The 23,720-nt window shown below is 41.6% G+C and overlaps 1 protein-coding gene across 4 annotated transcripts in view; it reads right to left on the bottom strand.

The window, feature by feature from the left end:
* LOC310823792 (leucine-rich repeat flightless-interacting protein 2-like) overlaps nucleotides 1-23,458 on the bottom strand; it is a 58,917-nt gene extending 35,459 nt beyond the window's left edge. For 2 of the 4 annotated variants that reach the window (XM_083696645.1, XM_083696647.1), the window contains exons 1-2: nucleotides 23,265-23,458; nucleotides 21,960-22,062 (exon numbers count right to left, since the gene is read on the bottom strand). In XM_083696645.1, coding sequence (XP_083552771.1) covers nucleotides 21,960-22,062; nucleotides 23,265-23,302 — 141 coding nt within the window. In that variant the 5' untranslated portion in view covers nucleotides 23,303-23,458. Of the gene's footprint in view, nucleotides 1-20,438; nucleotides 20,511-21,959; nucleotides 22,063-23,243 lie in introns of all 4 variants that reach the window. The other 2 variants (XM_083696648.1, XM_083696646.1) reach the window with 2 other exon arrangements.
* Between the last annotated feature and the right edge of the window lie 262 nt (nucleotides 23,459-23,720).

The raw sequence follows: 23,720 nt of genomic DNA, 5'->3' as shown, positions 1-23,720 counted from the left end.
TAAGTACAAAGGTCGGTACCCCGCTGCTGAAATGTACGGGTGTGATGAGATGTCTGTAGAACAGAGAAACAGTTTCTTTAAGTGGTATAACACAGTAAAAGATCTGGAATTTGACTTTTTAACCGAGTTAAAGGCTTATTGTCGGAATGATGTGGAGATTTTAGCCGAAGGTGCCACCAATTTCCGCAATGAATTTATAAAGACAACTCGATGCGACCCTTTTGCGAGCGTGACAATTGCGTCAGCTGCTTTAGCTGTTTTTCAAACCAACTTCTTAATCAAAAACACAATCGCATTACCCGATGCTAACAACTACAGACGACAATTCAAGGCATATTCCCATGCTTCGATACAGTGGCTTGAGTATCTAGCGTTTTCACGCGGCATTGACATTGAACATGCATTAACACCGCAAGGTGAACGTTGTTTTGGTCCTCTTTATGTCGATGGATTTGCCGTGATAAAGGGTGTGAAAACAGCATTAGAATTCTATGGCTGCTATTTTCACGGTTGTCCGACTTGTTATAACCCTCATGACGTATCACCGCTTACAGGATCAGAGTTTGGGGTGATGTACTCTAACACCATGAAAAGGCTAACTCGGTTAGAAACAGAGTTTAAGCTGAAAACAGAGGTTATATGGGAACATACATGGAATTCGATGAAACAACAGCAACCTTCTGTTAAATTATTCCTTGAGAGATACCAGGAGCCGAGCCCTTTAAATCCCCGGGCCGCGCTATTCGGTGGAAGAACAGAGGCCATATGCTTAAGGCATATTGTTGAACAGGGTCAGACCGTTCAATATGTCGATTTTACCAGTTTATATCCGTACTGTAATGCAGAGTTTGAATATCCAATTGGCCACCCGGTTATAATCAGAAAAGATTTTAAACCGGTTGAAAATTACTTTGGCTTCATACATGCTAAAGTTCACCCGCCGAGGCGTTTGTTTTTCCCTGTGCTACCTATGAAAAATGACGAAGGTAAACTGCTTTTTACACTCTGTCGAACATGTGGGATTGAGAATAACCAAGCAACGGCGTGCCTGCACTCCCAGGAAGAGAGAGCGCTTCAAGGTGTATGGGTTAGTATTGAGTTAATAGAAGCCCAAAAAAGAGGCTACATTATAGCTGAAATTTATGAGGTCTGGCAATTTGAACAGAGATCCGATAAATTGTTTAAAGATTACATCTACACATTCCTTAAGCAGAAGCAGGAGGCCTCTGGGTATCCTGATGAGGTTACAGACGAGGTTAGTAAACAGGCTTACATAAACGATTATATAGAGAACCAAGGTATCCAACTTGACCCTCATAAAATTGAGTACAACGCAGCCAAGCGTCAGATCGCAAAACTTTTACTGAATTCCCTCTGGGGAAAAATGGCTCAAAGATCTAATCAACTTACAACCTCCATCGTGAAAGAACCCAGAGAGTTTTTTCAGTACCTCTTTAGCAGTAAGTATGATATAAGCCAGTTCCATTTCATAAATAATGATGTTGCAATCATTCAATGGCGTCATAATTCCAGGTGTGTCTTACCCCCCGGCGAATCAAATATTTTTTTAGCTGCGTTTACGACCGCATATGCGAGAGGTGTATTATACAAACAGTTACATTTATTGCAAGAGCGAGTCCTATACTATGACACCGACTCAATCGTTTACCTCTCTACCCCCGAGGATCTTTATACCCCTCCGACAGGCAATTATTTAGGTGATTTGACATCGGAATTAGCGGCTGATGATTATATTTGTGCGTGGACAGCAGCGGGGCCAAAATCCTACGGCTTTCTCACCCAGCAAGGAAAGGTGTGTTTGAAAGTCAAAGGTTTTATCCAGAATTATGAAAATTGTAAAAAACTTAACTTTAATAATTTGACTGATCTGGTAGAAGCCTATATTATAGATCCTAACACGCGACGCGAGATCCCTGCCCATTACAATAGAATTAAACGTGATATCAAAGCTTTTTCGCTCACTAATAAACAACAAGTGATCAACTTTTCAGTTGTTTTTGATAAGAGACGCCTTCTCCCCTCAGGTAGAACACTGCCGTTTGGTTACTGAGTTGTTATTACCTGTTATCACCTGTTATTACCTAGGTTCACAATAGACTGTGTTCACAATATTACCGGGTGTTTTCTATAGTTGTGTAGGAACATTATTTGAAAAAATGTATTCTACAATGTATCCTAAGGGTGTTTTATTGTATTTGAAAAATGTATTCTACAATGTATTCTACAATGTATTCTACATTGTATCCTAATGGTGTTTTATTGTATTTGAAAAATGTATTCTACAATGTATCCTAATGGTGTTTTATTGTATTTGAAAAATGTATTCTACAATGTATTCTACGATGTATCCTAATGGTGTTTTATTTAAATTGAAAAATGTATATCTCATTAAATTCTTTTTCATACGTCACCCCGCCTCATCATTTTTACATATTCCAGGCTGGATAAAATCAGGGTTCACAGTTAACCATGCTGTTAGTCTGCTATAACTCAGCCTTGAGAATGGAGGTGACAGCCGACCTGGCATTCCAAATGCCATGTAGCATGCTAATAGTGGGGCCTAGTGGCTCAGGTAAAACTTTTTTTGTAAAACAATTACTTGAAAACATGGAGAGTACATTTTCAAAAGTTCCGGCTCGTATAATCTGGGCATACTCTTCATACCAGCCATTGTATGACGAACTCAGTCAAAATGTCAATATCGAATTCATAGAAGGTATTCCCGCAAACTTTAATGATGAAAATCTTTTCCCTCGGAACCAGCACAATCTTTTAGTAGTAGATGATTCCATGGATGTGGGAGGCAATCATGATGAATTAATGAAAGCGTTCACAGAATATCGACATCATAAAAAATGGAGCGTATTTTATCTGCTTCAGAATTTGTTTAATCAAGGGAAACATTCGCGCACGATTAGTTTAAACACTAATTACATGGTGCTGTTTAAATCACCGCGTGATAAAATGCAGATCAGGGTTTTAGCTCAACAAATGTATCCCGGCCTGAAAAAATTCTTTTTAGAAAGTTATGAAGATGCTACAAGGGAACCGTATACATATTTAATCGTTGACCTACGTCCTAATTGCCCAGAAGCCTTAAGACTAAGAAGTGGGATACTTCCAGGAGAGTGGCCGACGGTCTATCAACCTAGAAAGTGACAAGAGACTTTTTAAATAATGTCTCAACGGATAAAAAGAAACCTTCCCATTTTAAAAGCTTTGCTCGCTCTAAAACCCAAGGAGAGAAGAAGCTTTCTATGTAGGGGCTCGGAAGATCTCATACTCGCACTGTGTGAGATTGCATTAAACATATTGAAGGGAAACATCCCTCTCACACCTGACCAGTTCACTAAATTAAAAAAACAGAAAAAATTTAGCAAGCTTTTTGCCCAGCGTAAAACCGGATTTAAACACAAGCGGAAAGTGCTGACGCAATCTGGGGGCTTCCTGCTACCATTATTAGCCACTGCAATTCCGTTTATAACTAGTCTGTTCTCTCGTCAGAGATAGCCATAGACACTCTGGTTATGGCTGCGTTTAATAAAATGTACATGATTTCTCCACAACAGCTGGATAATTTAACCCAAAAGAGTTCACAGAGCATTGGTGAGCGAGCCCAACATGTCCTGCAAAACAATATGGAACGAGTTCTGAAACAGACAAGTGTTGACTCGCATACTAAAGCCAAGCAGTTCAATGATTTACTCGATAAATATCTAACCTTACATCGCAAGGGGGAGACTCTAGATCGCGAAATCGTTTTTAAACTACCTGACAAGCCCTCTGAGAAATCAGGTGAAGCTGATGAAGGCTATATAAGAGTGGGAGAGGAGGAAGAAGCTTCTGACAACCTGGAGGGTGAGATTTTGGAGAATATAGGTTCTCGCAATCGAAAAAATGCCGCCTACATTCTGCAGAAGCTTCGTCAATCAAACCTTCTAAGATGGAATCGTTCAGGCGAGATAATTGTCCAGGATACCCCTATTAAAGGATCTCATATTTTCGATTTGATGAAGACGCTGTCAAACCGTCGGTTCCATTCCGGAACTCTACCACGCGGATGGGATGTATTTTTAAATACAATTTCTGAATTAAATATTCCAATCACAACGGTTACGAACACACACGCTCGCCAGCAATTACGACTTAAACCCTCCAAAACCAGAATCAATTCCTCAGATACGGCACAGCAAGAGAAACCGTGGAGAAAAGAAAAAAAAATCTCCATTGTCAACATCATTATTATTAGACATGTCTTACGCCAGGACCCCTTCTAAAACACCTAAGGATATATTACAGATGGCTACATCAGCAGACTCTGAATGGTCAACGCCCACCGAATGGCAGCTCTCTACACCCATCCCTCCTAGATGGCTAGATTTTAATCGAAAAAAATGAATTCAAGCAGACTGTATGATGTTTTAATCAATAAAATGATTTATTGAAATTAATATATGACCGAAAGAGTATTCATTCATGACAATTATAACACTCTTTAAACAGTTTTAAAGAGCAGGCATTCTGATTATACATTTTAACAGTCTTCACCCGTGAAATACATTTAGCATATTTCTTGACAAACTTGCTGACCATAACATCATTCTTTTTTAAATGATCAGAATACAATCGCATTGTTTCTTGAAAGGAGAGTCCTTTAAATCGATGACAGAGGTAGAATACTACATGGGCTCCACAAGTGGTTGAATAATCATCTTGAACCTTCTGTTTGTTATAGAGTATTTCATGAGCATTCCTTGATAGAAAACGCATAAACGCTTCAGGGTAGAATCTGTGATCTGGAGGATTTGCATATGAATCAAAAAATGTTGCCTTGTCAGGTTCAGCTTCAATAATCATACCCACCCAATGTTCGCCCTCTCTGTTCTGATCGTGCGTTTTAACGACTAGATAGCTCGGTCGTCTATCTATCTTGGAGGGTAGTAAATCACTAGGCCAAACACCTGCAAAAGCATCACCTAAAATTGGCTTTAATATAGACTCCAGCTGATGGTTATCCATCCTTTTTCAGGTTTGAAGGTTTCCACTTTTTTTTAATAGTCGATCAGGACTTGTCGCTTTGAGTTTATCTCTATGACACTGTCATAGCAGGCATACACTATCAGAGTCATTGTCTGAGGCAGGGCTACTCTGAATCTTAAATCCAGACGACAGGTACCATGCATCGAGGGTGAGAGAGCCTCGCTGTCTAATTCATCATCCCTCGACAAATTGAACAGGAACAATGAGTAAGCGTTTTCAAAGTTGTCACGGTTAATGCAGAGCGGAGAGTCTCTGATATGTCGGTTTGTACCCACATATAAGTTGTAAAATTCTCGAACACTCTGATGTGTATCAAAGTGGGGTTGGTAGGGTTTTGCGGGGATAAAGCGTGAATTTACACTGAGACTGAGATATTCAAGATCCAAGTGCTGGAATCTGAACGGGTTCTTTTCCCTTGTTCCAACGAAAGCTCGATGATCAACTAATCCCGCTACTATATATTTAGGGAGCCTCCCTAAATATAAATTGTCTTGCGCGCACACCCGTGAGCCTCTAGGGATTGTATAATTCTTAACGACTACCCGGCTTATAGGGTATAACGCATTGGATTTCATCAGAGCAGCCGAATGTCCTAACATGACATCGGGTGAAACCTGTACTTTTTTCGCAAAAATACTTGCAGATAGGATTTTTAATGCATACTCCTGGTCAGCAGCTGACACCAGTGTAAAAGCACTTTTGGCTTTCACCAGTTTCAAACGGACATCCACATTGTTTAACAAGAGTCTTTCGGAGAAGAATATGTCACTGTGTAGAGGTCCCATTAGTTCGAATGCGCGTGAACCTCGACAGAAGCTCGCGCGCTTAACAAGCCCTGTGTTAGGACCATCAGCCGCAATAGATACAGAATCCAAATCAACACCTTCATCTTTGTACCAAAGCCCTGCTGAAAACTGGCTCTCCAAGGTTTCTTTTGAAAAGTTGAGCAGAGTTTCAATAATAGATCTGTAAGGATGTGTTGCGGACGATGAGCTAATGAGAACATCATTCAGACTAACATCTACCTGTGAGAATATAGTATTTAATGGGTATTGTATTATTCCACAATTATCAGCGCCTGCAAGATCTGTTCCATCTGCCTTGGTAATCTTGAGTCGTAGATAGAGCAATGTTGAGTTTAGATCTAGATAGGCACTTCCACTTCCGGATATCTGAAAATCCAGAACCTCTTGATCCACAATAGAGTTTAGAGGATGGATCTCCACATAACTGCTTTGTTCTATAGACAATTGGGTCATGGGCGGTGCAAAAAGGTCAAGTTCCGATTTGGTGCACTCAGCTGAGAGATGATGTACAAGAGACATTCTTCTTCTTCTTCTTCTTATTTTTAGAATATATGTCCGTCACTTAGTCTTTCTGGGTTTTTTTGATATGCGTTTCTTAGAGGTGCGATGCTCTAACAATGCCACAGATCTTTTTTTTCTTCTTCCTCTGGCAAGGCGTCCTATTCCTGATCCTTCCTGAGACCGGCTGGCTCGATTGGCGATATGACTGGTTACGGCCCCCACAACGTCTGATGCTATCCCCTTCGCTGCTGATTTCAAATGTGGTTTAACAATATTTGCCCCTCGCTTAAGAAACGGTAGGACAAATCTGAACGCCCTACTTAAGATAGACCCTAACCCTCGGCCATATTGCACAGGAGCACCTACAAACCCACTTAGACTGCCACGACCTGTTTGGTTTACGTAATAGTTCACAAATCTTTGTGAATCCATTCTTTATTATTTATTTATTTTTTTGCGGCTGTTTTTGCTTTGTTCTATAGATTCAGATGAGAGACTTTGGTTTAAAGTGCAGCTTGCAAATTGTCTTCCCGTATGTGAATCGAATCGGCTTGTTTAAATCCGTTTTTAGCTCAATCTGTATATCCTGTATGCGCTGTTTATTAACAGGAACGTAGTGTAGCTTGCTATAGGAGAGAGTGATTACATCCCCGTAAGATCCTTCTTTTTTAACGATTCTTAGAAGGGGAACAACATAGTCTCCGACATGCTGTGCTTCCACGATATTCGTATAGACGAAAAAATTATACTGCCCTGCATTAATATCGCTGGGATATTTACTCCTGGGATTTCCACCCGTTCGTGTCCATTCGTCAGGCTCAAATCCTAGCATGTAGGCTAGTGGAGCCTTGAACCTGAGAGAATATTTATCAGGTCCTAATACAGAAATTCTTTTATGTATAGAACTGTAATATAAAAGTAGATCTGTTTTTTGTTTCTTAAATATGACATTTATCTCCTTCACTATCGCATCGACACTGTCATAATAGCCTGTAGGGATTTTCTGGTAGATTGGAGGGTCCCGCGGTCTCGAATGGTCTTTCAGGTCATAGGTATCTTCTAAACTTATAATATTATTCCATGTATGACAGTACATTATCTCTGCTAACGCCACCTCATATGGTCCATGTAACTCTATAGGCTGAGACAGCGTTATCGTATAATTTGAACTGTTATTGCTAGGGTAAACGTTGTGACATGCATTTGAAGGGAGCGTCACATAGAAAGATTCTCGCTCCTCCATCCTTGCTTCTTCTAGTTTGGCTTCTTCTTGTTTTTCTTCTTCCCAAGCTCTATGACCTCTTTAGCAGGCAGCCATGAGTCAAACTGACTAGGCCAACCTTGCCAGTGGATTAAAACCATCTTCCGTCCATTTTGAATTTTCTTGTCTAAAATCCTTTCTACCCGAAAGACCGTGTCAGGGGTGATTCTCACTTTCTGCAGTTCTGCCTCATAGAATGTGCCAGTAAGAATTTCACCTTTTATATCCCTTAATTTATAAACGGTCGGGAGTCTAGGTATACATTCGTTAACTATAAAGTATTCATCAGTGAATGATTGTTCGTACATTTTATCGAATATCCCCCTGTATTTGGAAATCCGCACAATGTCACCCTCTTTGAATTTAAACACTGGGGGCTTACTGTTCAGAGGTAAAGTCCCGTATAAATTCTCAAAGACTTGCATGCTATTGGAGGGTGTTACCTCAACAGGTTTCATTTTGATACTGCTATGATAACTATTATTATAGCTATCAAGCAAATCCGGAATCACATCAATATATCTGCGGGTGTTCTTAGCAGTGAAAAACCTCCACATCTTCGTCTTCAGCGTACGGTTAAAACGTTCCACGACTGACGCCTTCAAATCACTACCCGTTGCAAAGTGTTGAATATTATGTTTCTTCATTAGTTTTTCAAAGATACGGTTAAAAAATTCTTTTCCTGCATCCGTTTGAATTTTAACAGGTATACCGCTCTCCTCTAAGACTGCAGCAAAGGCCGCTGCAACTACGACGGCCGTCTTGTTTTTTAAAGAGCGTGCATAAGCTTTTTTTGAAAATACATCTATTACTGTAAGCAGAAATTTAAAGTTATCATTGTCTTTAGACAGTGCACTCATATCGCAAAGATCCGCTTGAAATTGATACATAGGACGTGGCGCAAAAACACGATTTCTAGCATAGGTTTTTCTAGCCGTTTTGTGTAAGGTATACGCCTCCTGACCAGACAGCCACTCTCGTACTTGATCAGGGCTAACTTTTTCAGCCGTCTGCTCTTCGACGGCTTTTTGAAGTTTTTCTACCCCTCCAAATGATCCCGGGTGTGCAGGGTCATAATATATTCTCTTCATTACACGCTCAGACTTTTTTGAGGTCATGACGACTAGTAAGCATGCAAGATCTGAGTACAATGACGATTTTGCATAATTATTTATTGACTACATGTCATTACATTTGAATGATTAATACATGTTTTTAATACAACCCCACAGAAGTGTGTAAGGCATTTAGAGCCCTATCAACATCAAATGGTAGACCATTCTTAAAGCGATATGCTGCTACATCAATTATATAGGTATACAACACCATGAGATGACTAAATTTGAAGCTATGCCTAGACACTTCTCTAATAATTCCATCTAATGTTTTTTCAAATTTCTCCGCATCAGATGCATTTGAACCAATATACACCAATTCCTTCCAACAGTTAAAAGACACACAATCTCTCACAATTTCCAATGACCTCTCAAAACGGACAACTTGTTCAATGTCAACATCGCTACATGTTTGAAATAAAGATTCATCATTAACACGATTAGCAATAGCCCGTTTTACAAGAGAGCTGACCCCAGGATGACCTGAAGTGGAATTTAAAAAGTTAAAGAATAGTCTGAAAGCATTCCCCATTTTTGATCAGTTTAGACTAGTTCAAAAGAGGGTGTGAACTATTTCAACACTCTTCCAGTAGGATACGAGTTCATCTATCATATGATCCCGGGCCTTGTTAACCCCCACATACGCATCAACGATTTCTTTAAGTTTCCCCTGGATGTTTTCTTCATACTTCAGACCGTATAGAAAGGCCTCGGCTGCTCCTTGAACACGGCCGGTTGCTGTCCCCCCTAATCCAACCGTCTCCAGAGCAACCATAAGAGTCGGGAGAAATTTCCACGTCCACAGGGCGGTCATCAGCGCCTCAAAGTTGCTGTAAAAGTAATCACTCTCTAGAGGGTACAGACAAGCATGCTGACGTTGGCTTGGATGACCGGTTTTACACCCATAACATTCGTTTTTTATCTGATCATCTATCACCAATGTTAACACAATGGCAACGCCGGCCTTCACTGTGTCCAGAAAAACATCACCACCCCGACGCTGAGATTGAAGCCGGTTCTCTAGAATTTCTTTAACCTCTACAACCATCGGATCATTCAAGGGAGGGTTCTGAGGGGTCCCCTGAGCAGTGATGCTAGCTTCCGCACCGGGTTCGTTCTGAACCCCAGCGGATCCCTCTACTTGCAGGCGTGGCGAAGTCGGAGGTGTTGGATAGACGTTGAGGACAGAACGATCTTCAGCCGCGGGGGCATCAAAATCTGAAGCCGGGCCCCCAGGGGTGTGCAGACCGGGTGCTTTGTCAGATGTTGGCTTGCCGGTATACGGCCTATATCTTCTGACGGGGAATTCAAGAGGCTCGAACAGAGTATTTGACACGTCGCTGCCGGGCGAGACGGGTGAGTAGGTGACAGGGCTAATAGGCTCCTCGGAATCGCTCTGATGCTCTAGGGCTTTTCCACCTTGTGAGGTCGTCCGTCTGGGCATTCCGGAAGTCTTCAAGAATCGGTTTATACAAATCATCGTAGCCGCCAGATTCCTGAGAAAGGCTCGGAAGATAGCTGAGAAGCTTAGACTCTTCATCTTGAGATTCTAGGGGTTTACATTCCGCAGCGGCAGAGTAGCCTTCGTCATCACTTGATGAAGGCAAATCGTTGACTGTGAAAAAATCAGCCATGTTGAAGTAATAAGTAATGTCGCACAAACTCGTTTTTCCAAACTTCTTATATAGATTGAAGGGGGGTGTGTCTAGTAGGCGTGTCTAGTAGGCGTGTCTAGTAGGCGTGTCTAGTAGACGTGTCTAGTCGCCATTGGTAGTAGAGGTGTCTAGCATGATTTACTATGATTCAACACCGTCTGTTTCAAGCATTGAAAAGATTGGAAAAAAATTACGTCTGGAGGGCTCAGAGTCAGACAGAGATCTAGGGGTTAAACGCCTGGACGGGCCTGAGATCCGTTTACCCGAGCACGTGTTCAGACGTTTTGACAGCTGGATGAGTCTCAGTCTCTGACTTTCCTGATTGAAAAACTCGGTGATAGTTTTCAAGAGATTTGTCAACCTTGAGAAGTCTACCACTTTGAATGCCAGTTTAATAGGCCAGTAGCGCTCTTTCTCCATCACCGTCTTTGGTCTTTCAGAAGACTCTGCCTCTGTCTGGAATCGCACCAACAGCCATATGTGAGATCTTGAACAGTCAACAAGAAAAGCTTCCTGCAGGGAACGGCTCGGTACTCTGGGATCCACGTTCATCTGGATAGAGGGTTTCATACCCTCCAAGGTCGCATTTTGCTTGTCGTGTACAGAATGCATGTAGCAGATGAATTCCATGATGTGACCCTTCAATCTTTCGAATTCTGATGAATATATTCTCAAAATATTCTCAGATTCTTTTTCGAAAGTGTATATGTCCACATAGGGGAATGCACCTCCTGATGCAAACTCTACACGCACTACACGACCGTCTTCCATTTCCCACATCATACTTGTAGACACCATTTTAGACACTGTCATATAGCCACAACTACTACAGATCTTACACAGGCTCATATATATATACACCTTTTGCCCGGGAAACACGTGATCTTATCAGTGACACGCCCGCGACCTGTCATTTTAAAAAATTGAACCATTTTTTAATCCCCCTTTTTATTAACCCTAACCCTTCATTATTGAACACATTACTACCCCTAGAGTAGCAGCCTAACCATTTTTTAATGGCCTTTTTTTTTAATTGCACATTTTAACCCTCTGTATTGAACTTTTATTTTAAGCCTCATATGCAATTTTGACTTAGAGGCCTGTATGCAGCATGAAGGCATCACCACACATAGTCATCACTAGCCCCTTGCTTGGGGTTCAGCCATTTCAGTTCTGATGCCGCTGATCAAGTCTTTGATCCGTTGTGACCAGCTCTCAGGGCCCCTGGTTAATTTCTAATTTCACAAAGAGCAGAACACCTTGACCTCTCACCTACATCTCATTGCACAACCATCAACACAAACCCCATCACCCCAAACGGGCGGGAGTTATAAGAGACCTCGCCCCTACATCTCATTGCACAATCATCAACACAAACCCCATCACCCCAAAGGGGCGGGACTTATAATTTTCAAGTATTATTTTTGATGATTAAATTCATGTGACGTCATCACCTTTTGACAGAATGTGAATACTATATTCTCTCTTATGAGTCAATTTGAAAAAGGAAAAATTGTCTGGTCTGAGAAATTCAAAATGATGTCCTTGGATAAACCTTAATTTAGAACAAATCATGTCTACATGGACACTTCATAAAATGATGTCAGGCGTGGAATATATGTGGCAGTGTGTCCCCGAAATTGCATATTAATTAACTTGTATAGACATAGATATGTTTCTCAGTTGATTCCGCACATTTTAGCAGTAGGCTATATGGACACTGCGTGCTCACAACGCAAAGAGTGCAGTTCGTGTCATTAATTTTCTGCTCTGCAAGTTCACGTTAAACGTATTTAACATGATTGAAATGAGAGCTTTCATGAATCAATCAAAAAAAGTTGAGCAATGACGAGAATAAATCTGAGAAGAGCGTCAAGGGATAATGGGAGCAGGCAGGTGGGGCTAAAAAGAGGAACAGAGAGGGAGAGTATAGCACATCAGCCCTTCTAATCTACTGTGATCAGTGAAATTTGTCGCCGATACGGCCTTTCCCCGACCTAAGCACCATACCAAAGGTTACCAGCCCAGGCCCAGCGGGATCAGAATAATAAAGGAAAGGACATCTAAAGCCCAGGAGATGGCGCCAAAGGCTACGAGCAACGCTCGGACTGCCAAAAGGCGTAAGATAAGGCCCCCTCAACGGTACAGCAAAACCACAACACCACCCAGGGAGATGACCCCACCGGGAGGCCTAATCTTGGAATCAGAGCCCGAGTCTGAGACTGCCTACTATCGACCGAAACCTATACTCAAGAGGCGTAGCAGTGTGGCTACTCGGGCAACTCAAACCTCTGAGGGTGATGGAGAGCTCACCGTTATCGAGAAGAAGGTGAGAATCAGTGTTTCAGAGAGACCCAAAGGAGGCCGAGGGGCGCACACCAAGAGGATGACCTCACCACCACCACCACCAAAGGAGACATCATACCTGGAGGATGAATGTGTCATCTGTTGTGACTCACTAGAGCCACCAAAGGAGGCCTCAACCGACATCACTCCACACCAGGAATGTGACTGTCTCGCCAGCTGTGGGCTACCAAATCTGCCGTCCGGCTGGGTGATACTAGACAAAGCGCCCCCCGCACAAACCGAGGTAACCATACCAGAGCCAAAGTCCCGAGCTGTGGCTACAGCTGACCTAATCCTACCAAACCTGATGAGGCACACCGCGGCTGCGGATGTTCCTCAGTCAAATTCTATCTTCGACCTATACCCTGCACCTGACCTGTGCAACAGGATGTTCGAATGCCGACCCTTACTCCAGAAACAGGAGCAATGCTACTGAGCAGTCTGCCAATGGCTGTGGAGATGCCCGACGGGGTCGACTTCCTTGACCTCATCGACGAGATGTCCCTACCACAGCTGGAGATGCCAACACTGATCATCAACTCGACACCCTTAGATCCCTGAATGATAAGTTGATTCAAATATATGTAACCACATAACCATTTCAGAGGAACCAGTGTGTGAGTGTATGACCCCACGTCAGCATATCTACATAGGCCTCATTCTAATGACGACATGTAACCAATGAAAGTACTAAGTATACAAGAATACCAATGATTGATTGTGTAATCTTACTCAGGGATGATTACTGATGTATGTTACTAAGTTACTGAAGTTTGTTTTTGATGATAGAGTTTTATAACGGCATAAAAGGAAATATTGTGTAAGGCCTACAGAGTGAAGTAGGCGAAGCACATCCACAAAAAGAAGTACTACTGTATCTTTAATCAAGTAATGAATGATAAGAATGATTAAGAGTAACAATGTGAAGTATAGATTGATTTACTGTTTTTGATTTATTGACTTGTTTGATTATTTTACTGTTTTACTGTTTTATTCTGTTGTTTTAACACTGAGTTGAGGGACAGGGCACTTCCTTAAAAGGGACTTAGCATAGCCACTTAGCTGAGCCACGTAGTTTAGCAACCAGTTTCCTGTGGGGCCTGCAGAGAAATTCTGCAGAAGAGTTCTGCAGAGAGTCCTCAAGTGAACTTACTCATAGCACGGTGTCCTCAGTCGAACTCAGACCAGTCCAAGGGAGAACCCCGCATGGAAAGTACCTAGAATCCCAGTGCTAAACTGGAAACCACCATGACCTCATTGGATGCTGATACGTCCAGAGGAGACCATAGGAGGAGTTGGGTCAGAATAGAGTATATAAGGAGCTCTCCGGAGTGCTATATCGGTCAGTCCCCGCTGAGGAGCGTTACAACCTGAAGACCAGCACCAGGAGGGAGCGTGTTGATACCTGAGACCGGGTTAGTACTGGAACTCTTACAGTCCAGCCCGCGAGGTTGTCCAGTGCCGGAGCTCACTCTGATCAATTCCTGACGCAAGGTCTCGCAGCCTGGTTGCTGTTAAGGACGGAGCACCCCCGACCATACTCTGAAATCTCAGCCACTGTTCCTCTCTCAGCACTAGGCATTGCCCTTAGTTGTTTGAGGCTGTGGTTGTGACTAAGACCTTTTTTACACTTTTTTCATTTTTATGCTCGGGGAAGAAATCCTTGCTTCACTTGGAAGGGGAAGCGAGAGCCGTGTCTCTCGACCGAGGGCACGTTTGCCAGCCCCTTAACATTGCTGTGGCTGATAGAGGAGCTGGTTCCATTCGACGGGACGCTACTGGGTCCTCTCCAAATCCATATTCAAGTAAGATCAGACAGAGTAGGGAAAGTGGTAGGATTTTATTCTTTTCTACTTTTTACAATTGATATTCTGTCTGTAATCCATTTTTGACATTTTGCTATGCTGTAACGCTTTAAGCCTAAATAAAGACCTAACCTACAATTAAAGCAACAGTTTTTCTAAAGGTAATTATTTTTTCGTCACCTAAGAATATATACCCTTGCTACTTAATATATTAGACTTATAGCGCATTATAGAATCTAAATGGTTATTCTAGCCCCAGAGATATCTACCATCTGGTAGATTATCTATTATCTCCTTTGGGTAAAAGTATACTTACCGATAAATAACTTATCCGCAACCACAACAACTTGCACTTGTTAAGATTAGAGCTGTCGTTAACTGTAGGGGCTTTTTATGTTATGCAAGTCTTTAGTGGGTTATTTATGTTTGCATAGTGGAAAGAGGAAGCAGGGGAGACTATAAAACGGAGACAGTTAACAGCGGAGTGAATCTAATCGACACTAGCTTAAAATATCACTTTTAGCATCCTGTTAGGTAGGTGACCTTCAGACTAAGAGTTTTTTATCCCTTAGAGGACGGCTAGAAACCGGGGCCTTGTACGGGGTCTTTTTTACCGGGAGACATTAAGCGGCCATGTTGACAACAAACTGACAACTGTTAATCTGTAAACAAATTATATTTTCACCCCTGTCCATCATATCATGTATCATTGTTGGCTACAAATGAATATCTGTCATATAGGTGTCATATCACTGCTGTAGCCTTGGACAGTTCTTGATGTGTGTGACATTCATGATCTGTAGGTGACACATTTTGATTCAGCTCCTGTGTGTGCTTGCTTGAGCTCCACAAGCTCAAAACGTTTCCCATTAACACATACAACTGTGAAAATCGATCTAGCCATTAGAGAGTCTTTTAGTGATAAAATGTTGAGTACAATCCAGGCCACCTCCTCCCTTAGAACAGTAAAGTTCTTAATTTAACAAATTCCGTTCATAGAAGATTGACATGCAAACATTGATTTTACTGTAGCCAAAATGTTGAATATTTTAAAGAAATGTTATCAATTCTGTTTTACATCACATCATTTATGCATTTCAAATTATTTTAGGCAACCCTGCTTGGAAGTGTGGGCTTTAGGAGTAGCCCAACCAGTGTGATATCTTGGCTACCAGAGCGCAAGTTGCTATCGGTATATTAAGGAGTGAGCTAAGATAGAGGGACTTACGTTTGCTACGACAACTGCATTGTAACATGGCAACATACGTAGGCAAACATTAGACAGATCACAGAACCATGATGAACATCTCTGCTGCGAAAAGTGGGGCAATCAGGATGATGAGGGTTCAGTAATTTATACAGTCTGAAGGAACTCTCTTTTCAAAAGTCAGTGATGCGCAGCGAATGACAATATAGTGGGGGAAGGTGAGCGAATTTGTCAGCAACTGTGGGCTGATGTCACAGTCATCTTCTGCTGTCCTATATACAGTTAGGTCCGGAAATATTTGGACAGTGACACAATTTTCATAATATTGGTTCTGTACGCCACAACAATGGATTTGAAATGAAACAATCAAGATGCAATTGAAGGGCAGACTTTCAGCTTTAATTCAAGGGGTTGAACACAAATATCGTATGAAACGTTTAGGAATTGCAACCATTTTTATACACAGTCCCCCATTTTCAGAGGCTCAAATGAAATTGAACAAATTAACAATCATAAATAAAAAATTAAATTTTCAATACTTTGTCGAGAATCCTTTGCAGGCAATGACTGCCTGAAGTCTGGAACACATGGACACCACCAAATGCTGGGTTTCCTCCTTTGTGATGCTTTGCCAGGCCTTTACTGCAGCTGTCTTCAGTTGATGTTTGTTCGTGGGTCTTTCTGCCTTTAGTTTTGTCTTCAGCAAGTGAAATGCATGCTCGATCAGGTGATTGACTCCATTGCAGAATATTCCACTTCTTGGCCTTAAAAACTCCTGGGTTGCTTTCGCAGTACACTCACCGGCCACTTTATTAGGTACACCTTGCTAGTACCGGGTTGGACCCCCTTTTGCCTTCAGAACTGCCTTAATTCTTTGTGGCATAGATTCAACAAGGTGCTGGAAACATTCCTCAAAGATTTTGGTCCATATTGACATGACAGCATCACGCAGTTGCTGCAGATTTGTCGGCTGCACATCCATGATGCGAATCTCCCGTTCCACCACATCCCAAAGGTGCTCTATTGGATTGAGATCTGGTGACTGTGGAGGCCATTGGAGTACAGTGAACTCATTGTCATGTTCAAGAAACCAGTTTGAGATGATGTGAGCTTTGTGACATGGCGCGTTATCCTGCTGGAAGTAGCCATCAGAAGATGGGTACACTGTGGTCATAAAGGGATGGACATGGTCAGCAACAATACTCAGGTAGGCTGTGGCGTTTAAACGATGCTCAATTGGTACTAAGGGGACCAAAGTGTGCAAAGAAAATATCCCCCGCACCATTACACCACCACCACCAGCCTGAACCGTTGATACAAGGCAGGATGGATCCATGCTTTCATGTTGTTTACTCCAAATTCTGACCCTACCATCTGAATGTCACAGCAGAAATCGAGACTCATCAGACCAGGCAACGTTTTTCCAATCTTCTGTTGTCCAATTTTGGTGAGCCCGTGCAAATTGTAGCCTCAGTTTCCTGTTCTTAGCTGACAGGAGTGGCACCCGGTGTGGTCTTGTGCTGCTGTAGCCCATCTGCTTCAAGGTTCGACGTGTTGTGTAGTGCGAGCTGACACTGTTGTACCCTGTGTCTGCAGGTCAGCTTGAATGTGTTAGGAAGTTGATCGAGGTTCTTTATCCACCATTCGAACAATCCTTGGTTGCAATCTTTCATTTACTTTTCTCTTCCGTCCACGTCCAGGGAGGTTAGCTACAGTGCCATGGGCTGTGAACGTCTTGATGACGTTGCACACAGTGGACACAAGAACATTAAGATCTCTGGAGATGGATTTGTAGCCTTGAGATTGTCCATGCTTTTCCACAATTTTGGTTCTCAAATCCTCTGACAATTCTTTGCTCTTCTTTCTTTTGTCCATGCTCAGTGTGGTACACACAGACACACAACACAAAGGTTGAGTCAACTTTTCTCCATTTAACTGGTTGCAAGTGTAATTTCTATATTGCCAGCACCTGTTACTTGCCACAGGTGAGTTTAAATACAAATTAAAGGAGCATCACATGCTTGAAATCCAATTATTTCTTACAATTTTGAAAAGGTGCCAATAATTTTGTCCAGTCCATTTTGGAGTTCTATGTGGAATGATGTCAGATTTGGCTTTTTTTCGGCTTTTTTGTGTTGTTCTAATGCAAACAAAATAAATAAACGTGAATACCAAAGCATTTGTAATTGCAACAATTTTCTGGGAGAAGTGGTGCATTATCTGAAAGAAATGAAGGGATGCCAATATTTTTGCCCATGACTGCAACTGCTGATATGGAAACATGTCACTATGGCCATTAAATCCATGACCCCCCCCGGCAGCTAGTCACTCAAGGCAAGGCTAATCACTGCCCAACCAAACCTGGCCCCGAACCCAAACCTCCTCCGCCGACCCCCTCAAACATCACCACTCAGGATAAACAACTGATATTATGGGCAGGGTCCCTGCTGTTCCAGAGGTCCTATCCATGTTTTGCCACAGAATAAGATGGGACCCAGTGGAGAACTCACTGACTTTTCACCCTCATCATAATACACCATCCTGTCTGGTGTACAGTCAGACCTGAAGATCTTAAAATCCAGCCAGTCCAGGCCAGAAATCAGAACAATGTTATCACTATAGAGACAGGTAACACTCACCTACCATCAAACAAAATCACTGAATCTGACACAATCAATATGGCTTTGCTAAATGTCAAGAGTTTTTTTTTTATTAATGATTTTATATCTGAGAAAAAGCTGCATTTTATGTTTTTAACTAAGACCTGGCTTACCAACGATGGTGTAGCAACTTTAATTGAGACATGCCCTCCAAATTACAATTTCTTTCAGTCAGTTAGACATGACAAAAGAGGAGGTGGAATTGCTGTCTTATACTCAGAAACCAGTTCACTTGTACTAAGATCAATTTAGGCAATTTCTCTTCCTTTGAATATCTTGCTTTTGAACTCAAGGCTGAAATTACAGTACTTATCATTACTCTATTTAGGCCACCAAAGCAACCATCACTATTTTTATCGGATTTCATTGAACTCGTATCTATTGCTATCACAAACCTCATCAAACCTATTTGCTTAATGAAATGGTGGATGCCTTTAACAATATCATGTCTAGTGCTCTAAACAGTGTGGCTCCACTAAAGGTTAAAAAGAGGTCACGTGAGAAAACACCTCCGTGGTTCTGTGAGCTTAAGAGAAGGTGCAGGTTGGCGGAAAGGCAGTGGAGAAAAAGCAAATTACAGGTTCACTGTGGCATTTATAAGGAAGCAATAGCTGACTATAATAAGGCAGTACACGCAGCAAGAAAAACATATTTCTCTAAGATGATTAGTGACAATACTGGCAACGCTAGAATATTGTTTTCAACTATTAACCCGCTGCTAAATCCTGCCCCTTCTACTGACTTTCTCTCACAAGCCTCTGCTTCGAAATGTGAGGAGTTTTGCAAACTTCAATGATAAAACCATAACCATTAGAGGTGGGATGACATTGGTTAAAATAAAAAAGTGTAATAAGCATGTGACAATGGATAAATTCACAAGCATTCTGTAGCAGAACTTTACAAAATGTTGCCGAGAGTAACTCGTCCACCTCTCGTCTTGACCCTGTCCCCACTGCATTCTTTAAGCGACAGTTGACAGTGTTGCAAACCCTGTCTTGACAATCAACACATCTCTAGAGTCAGGCATTTTTCCAGATGCTTTTAAAACAGCTGTTGTGAAACCATTGCTGAAGAAATCAAATTTAGATAATGAGACCAACTAATTATAGACCAATATCCAATCTCCCTTTTATTAGCAAGATAGTCAAAAAGGTGGTTTATAATCAAATTAACTCCTTCCTACATGAAAACAAGATTCTGGAAAAGCATAATAGCACAGAGACTGCTCTCACTAAAACTGTCAGTGTCACTCTCAGACTAAACACTGATGCTAATAAGGTCTCCGTTCTTGTTCTCTTGGATTTAAGTGCAGTATTCGACCCGATTGATCACGAGATCCTCATCAATCGTCTTCAAAACTGAGTTGGTCTCTCTGATTGCATCCTAAGCTGGGAGAAAATTCTATGTCAGTCTTGGAGATCATGTATCAGATGAGTATGATGTACGTTTTGGTGTTGCACAAGGAAGTTGCCATTGTCCCTTACTATTCTCACTGTCTATGCTACCGCTTGGCAACATTATCAGAGCACACAATGTAAACTTGCATAGCTATGCGGATGACACTCAATTATACATCTCTGTTGAACCAAATGATACTAATGCTATTTGCCTCCTCACTAACTGTCTGTCAGCTGTCAATAAATGGATGAACAATAACTTTTTAAAGCTAAACGAGGACAAAATTGAAATCCTCTTACTTGGCCCCAAAGACAAACGGGCTATGCTTTTAAACAGCCTTGGGAATCTAACTCCCTTGATTAAGTCTTGGTGTTATCTTAGACTCAGATCTGAGTTTTAATTTCCACATTAGCAAGGTGACCATGACAGCCTTTTTTCATCTGAGAAACATTGCCACGGTGCGTTTTTTAACTCAGCGGGATGCTGAAAAACTGATTCATGCTTTGATTTCAAGTAGACTTGACTACTGTAATGCACTTTTTACTGGCCTTGACTTCAATTCAATTGACTTCAAAGTCCTTCTACTCGTATTTAAAGCACAAAATGGACTGGGACCTTCCTACCTTACTGATTCGCTGACAACCTATACGCCCTCAAGAGCACTCAGGTCCTCTGCTGCTGGCCATTGAAGGTTCCTATCAAAACCCAAAAGAAAGTTGGTGATGCAGCATTTATTAACTATGCCCCTAAACTGCGGAATACGGTACCTCAAGAAATCAGGGAAGCAAGCTCAGAAAACATCTTTAAGCGCCAGTTAAATACCTCTCTCCTTAATTTAGCTTTCAATTAGCATTTTATCTATGCTGCTATCTCTGCTGATTTTATTGTACTGATCAACTATCTATGCAACTAGATTGAGTGATGCTGCTTTTATTGTCCTGATTAATTGTGTTATAGTTGTTTTTGTCTTTAATCTGCTCTTACGCTGTATTGTACAGCACTTTGCTGATGTTTTGGTTGTTCTCGTTTTTTAATCTGTTCCTTTTTCTTTCTTTTGCGCAGTATTGTACAGCACTTTGAGCTGCATTCTTATGTATGAAAGGTGCTATACACTCACCTGCCACTTTATTAGGTACACCTTACTAGTACTGGGTTGGACCCCCTTTTGTAGCCCATCTGCATTCAGAGATGGTCTTCTGCATACCTTGGTTGTAACGAGTGGTTATTTGAGTTACTGTTGCCTTTCTATCATCTCGAATCAGTCTGGCCATTCTCCTCTGACCTCTGGCATCAACAAGGCATTTTCGCCCAGAGAACTGCGGCTCACTGGATATTTTCTCTTTTTTGGACCATTCTCTGTAAATCCTAGAGATGGTTGTGTGTGAAAATCCCAGTAGATCAGCAGTTTCTGAAATACTCAGACCAGCCCGTCTGGCACCAACAACCATGCCATGCTCAAAGTCACTTAAATCACCTTTCTTCCCCATTCTGATGCTCGGTTTGAACTTCAGCAGGTCGTCTTGACAATGTCTCCATGCCTAAATGCATTGAGTTGCTGCCATGTGATTGGCTGATTAGATATTTGCGTTACCAAGCAGCTGAAGAGGTGTACCTAATAAAGTGGTCAGTGAGTGTATAAATAAAAGCTTATTATTATAATTTAGAACTTGGCTGGGTGGGTCAGATGACCCATGTTTCTGCTATGCCCTCCATGTTTGACTTGATTGCTCCAAGACAATCCTACTTTCATCCAAACCAGCTGTCTCCACTTGCTGGAGCTGCAAGACTCCACTAGCAGAACCTGAATATCCACATAACAAGCCCATCTCAGACAAAGCAGAGCTGTGTGTGAACATGTGTCAGTACATGCCTCAGAGGGCTATTTGCTGCATTCACCTCAGTTGGTGTTCATCAACCTTGTAAATATTAGTTGAGCCCAACATTTAGAGCGATACATTCCAAATGGCTTGTGTCCTTTCGTAAATCAACTAATTACAAAAATCTAAAACCTGGTTCTGGTTGTATTTCACCCAGTTCTGGGCTCCAGGAAAGATTAAGTAATAACACAAGTTTAAGACCCCAAAAGATTAATAGGAGCCACAGAATAAACTAAATGAGGGGACTGCAGTGGAAAGTTCACTTACCTCCCGGGCAATGCTACTCAAGGCCTCATCTTCAGCTGAAAAACGGTCCTTGATAGGGGCACGTTTTCTACCAGACCCAGATGTCCCCATGTCTTCAATACAACTGCAGCCCAAGAAATACATTTAAGGACAAATTAGCAGTAAGAAAACGGAGCAGTAAGAAAATCTTGAGAAAAAAATAATTAAATACTGAATGATTCATCCTCCCAATAGCAGATGGGTGGTCATTAAAGTATTTGTGCAAATTACAGGCAAATTATTTCACAATGATAACAGAGCAAAGCTAATGTTATGTTCTTGTTTCCCCTTTAGAGGTGATTCTCACTAGGCCTAAGCTATACTGTATTGACATTTGATAAGTGTTGAGAAATAACCTCAGACAGCATTCATGATCAAACAAGAATGCAGTTACCATAAATAAGGGTATTGTGATGGTCGATAAAACATGTATAGTTAGATCTGAATGATAGATTGATCTGCCTGCCATACTCACATGGTGAGAACACACCATTAACTATCCTATGACATCGCAGATGTCATGTTTAAATTAGGACAATTCTAACATCCATCAAATAACATGATCAAGCACCAACACACACACTCTATTACTACAGATATGCCTTGGTCATTGATGTCTGCGTACTGTAGGATAAACACTTGTCAATGAAACTGGCCTGCAGTTGGCCTAAAGTCTGAGCCTGACAAGACTACATACACATCTCACAGACTTGCAACATATTACGAGTAGCCTATGTAGTATAAAGTATGAAGCATATTACTAATGCTCCAGTGATTGCGTATGGAAGAATGCAAAGATTATCTCCAAAACTGCTCAAGATCATTCTTCCCTGTTTACCAGTTTCATGGTTTGACTCTCAAATGAGCCATATAGCTGGTCTACATATACCTATTCTTGTGTAGACCAGCTAAAGCCTGTATATTCACTTTTGACAAGTGACCGTTTTTGTTTGGAGAAAAAACTAATTAGCTACAGTAACATTTTAAAAACGTTAAAAAGGTAAATTAACCTAAGGCTTGTACAGTAAGAAAAGTTCCAGCCCAGCACAGGCATAGCTAGGCTAGGGCCGCTCAACTACCAAACGTGGTGTGTTCTACCAAACCATACAACCAACCTGTCTTACATTCATTGCTGACTAGCTAGCACAGTACAGAATACTGAAAGGTACAGAAAACGCCCAGATAAGGGCGTTTTCTGGTGACATTAGCTAGTTAGCTCTGCCTGGCGTACTTGGCTTGCATTTTTCTTTATTATGAGCTAGTTACCTTACTAATGAATTGACTCACCCCTCTTCCCCCCGAACTTTGTATCGTATCACACTCATAGTTGGCTAACGCTGGGCCGTTACCCTTCCTTGGGACCAAAAACATACAAATTAGGTTTAACTCCTTTCCGGTGCAATGACCCCAGCATAAAGAGAAGGCCAGTCCCTTATTCAGCTAGCTACCCAGATACCCAACGTGACAGCACAAACTGACACTGCTCCCCTCACGAAGCAACTGTGTTCTCTGAACAACATTAACTGGCATGGTTCCGACAATAAGACTTCCGGTTTCGTTTTCGCGACTTCAAAATAAAAGCGCGAGGTAATAGTAAAGTGATGGGATCGCAATATTTCATAACATTTTTCATGAATTAAGGAAATATTATATACCAGAAAGTATGTGCATTTTTTGGATCATTATAATGTACATATTCGTGCAATTTTACAATTCGTGAAATTTTACATATAATGGACAATA

Source organism: Argentina silus (assembly GCF_951799395.1).
Source record: "Argentina silus genome assembly, chromosome: Y".
In the NCBI taxonomy this organism is placed as follows: Eukaryota; Metazoa; Chordata; class Actinopteri; order Argentiniformes; family Argentinidae; genus Argentina; species Argentina silus.
The sequence above is the reverse complement of the archived record's forward strand: the minus strand, read 5'-3'. Positions and strand labels throughout refer to the sequence as shown.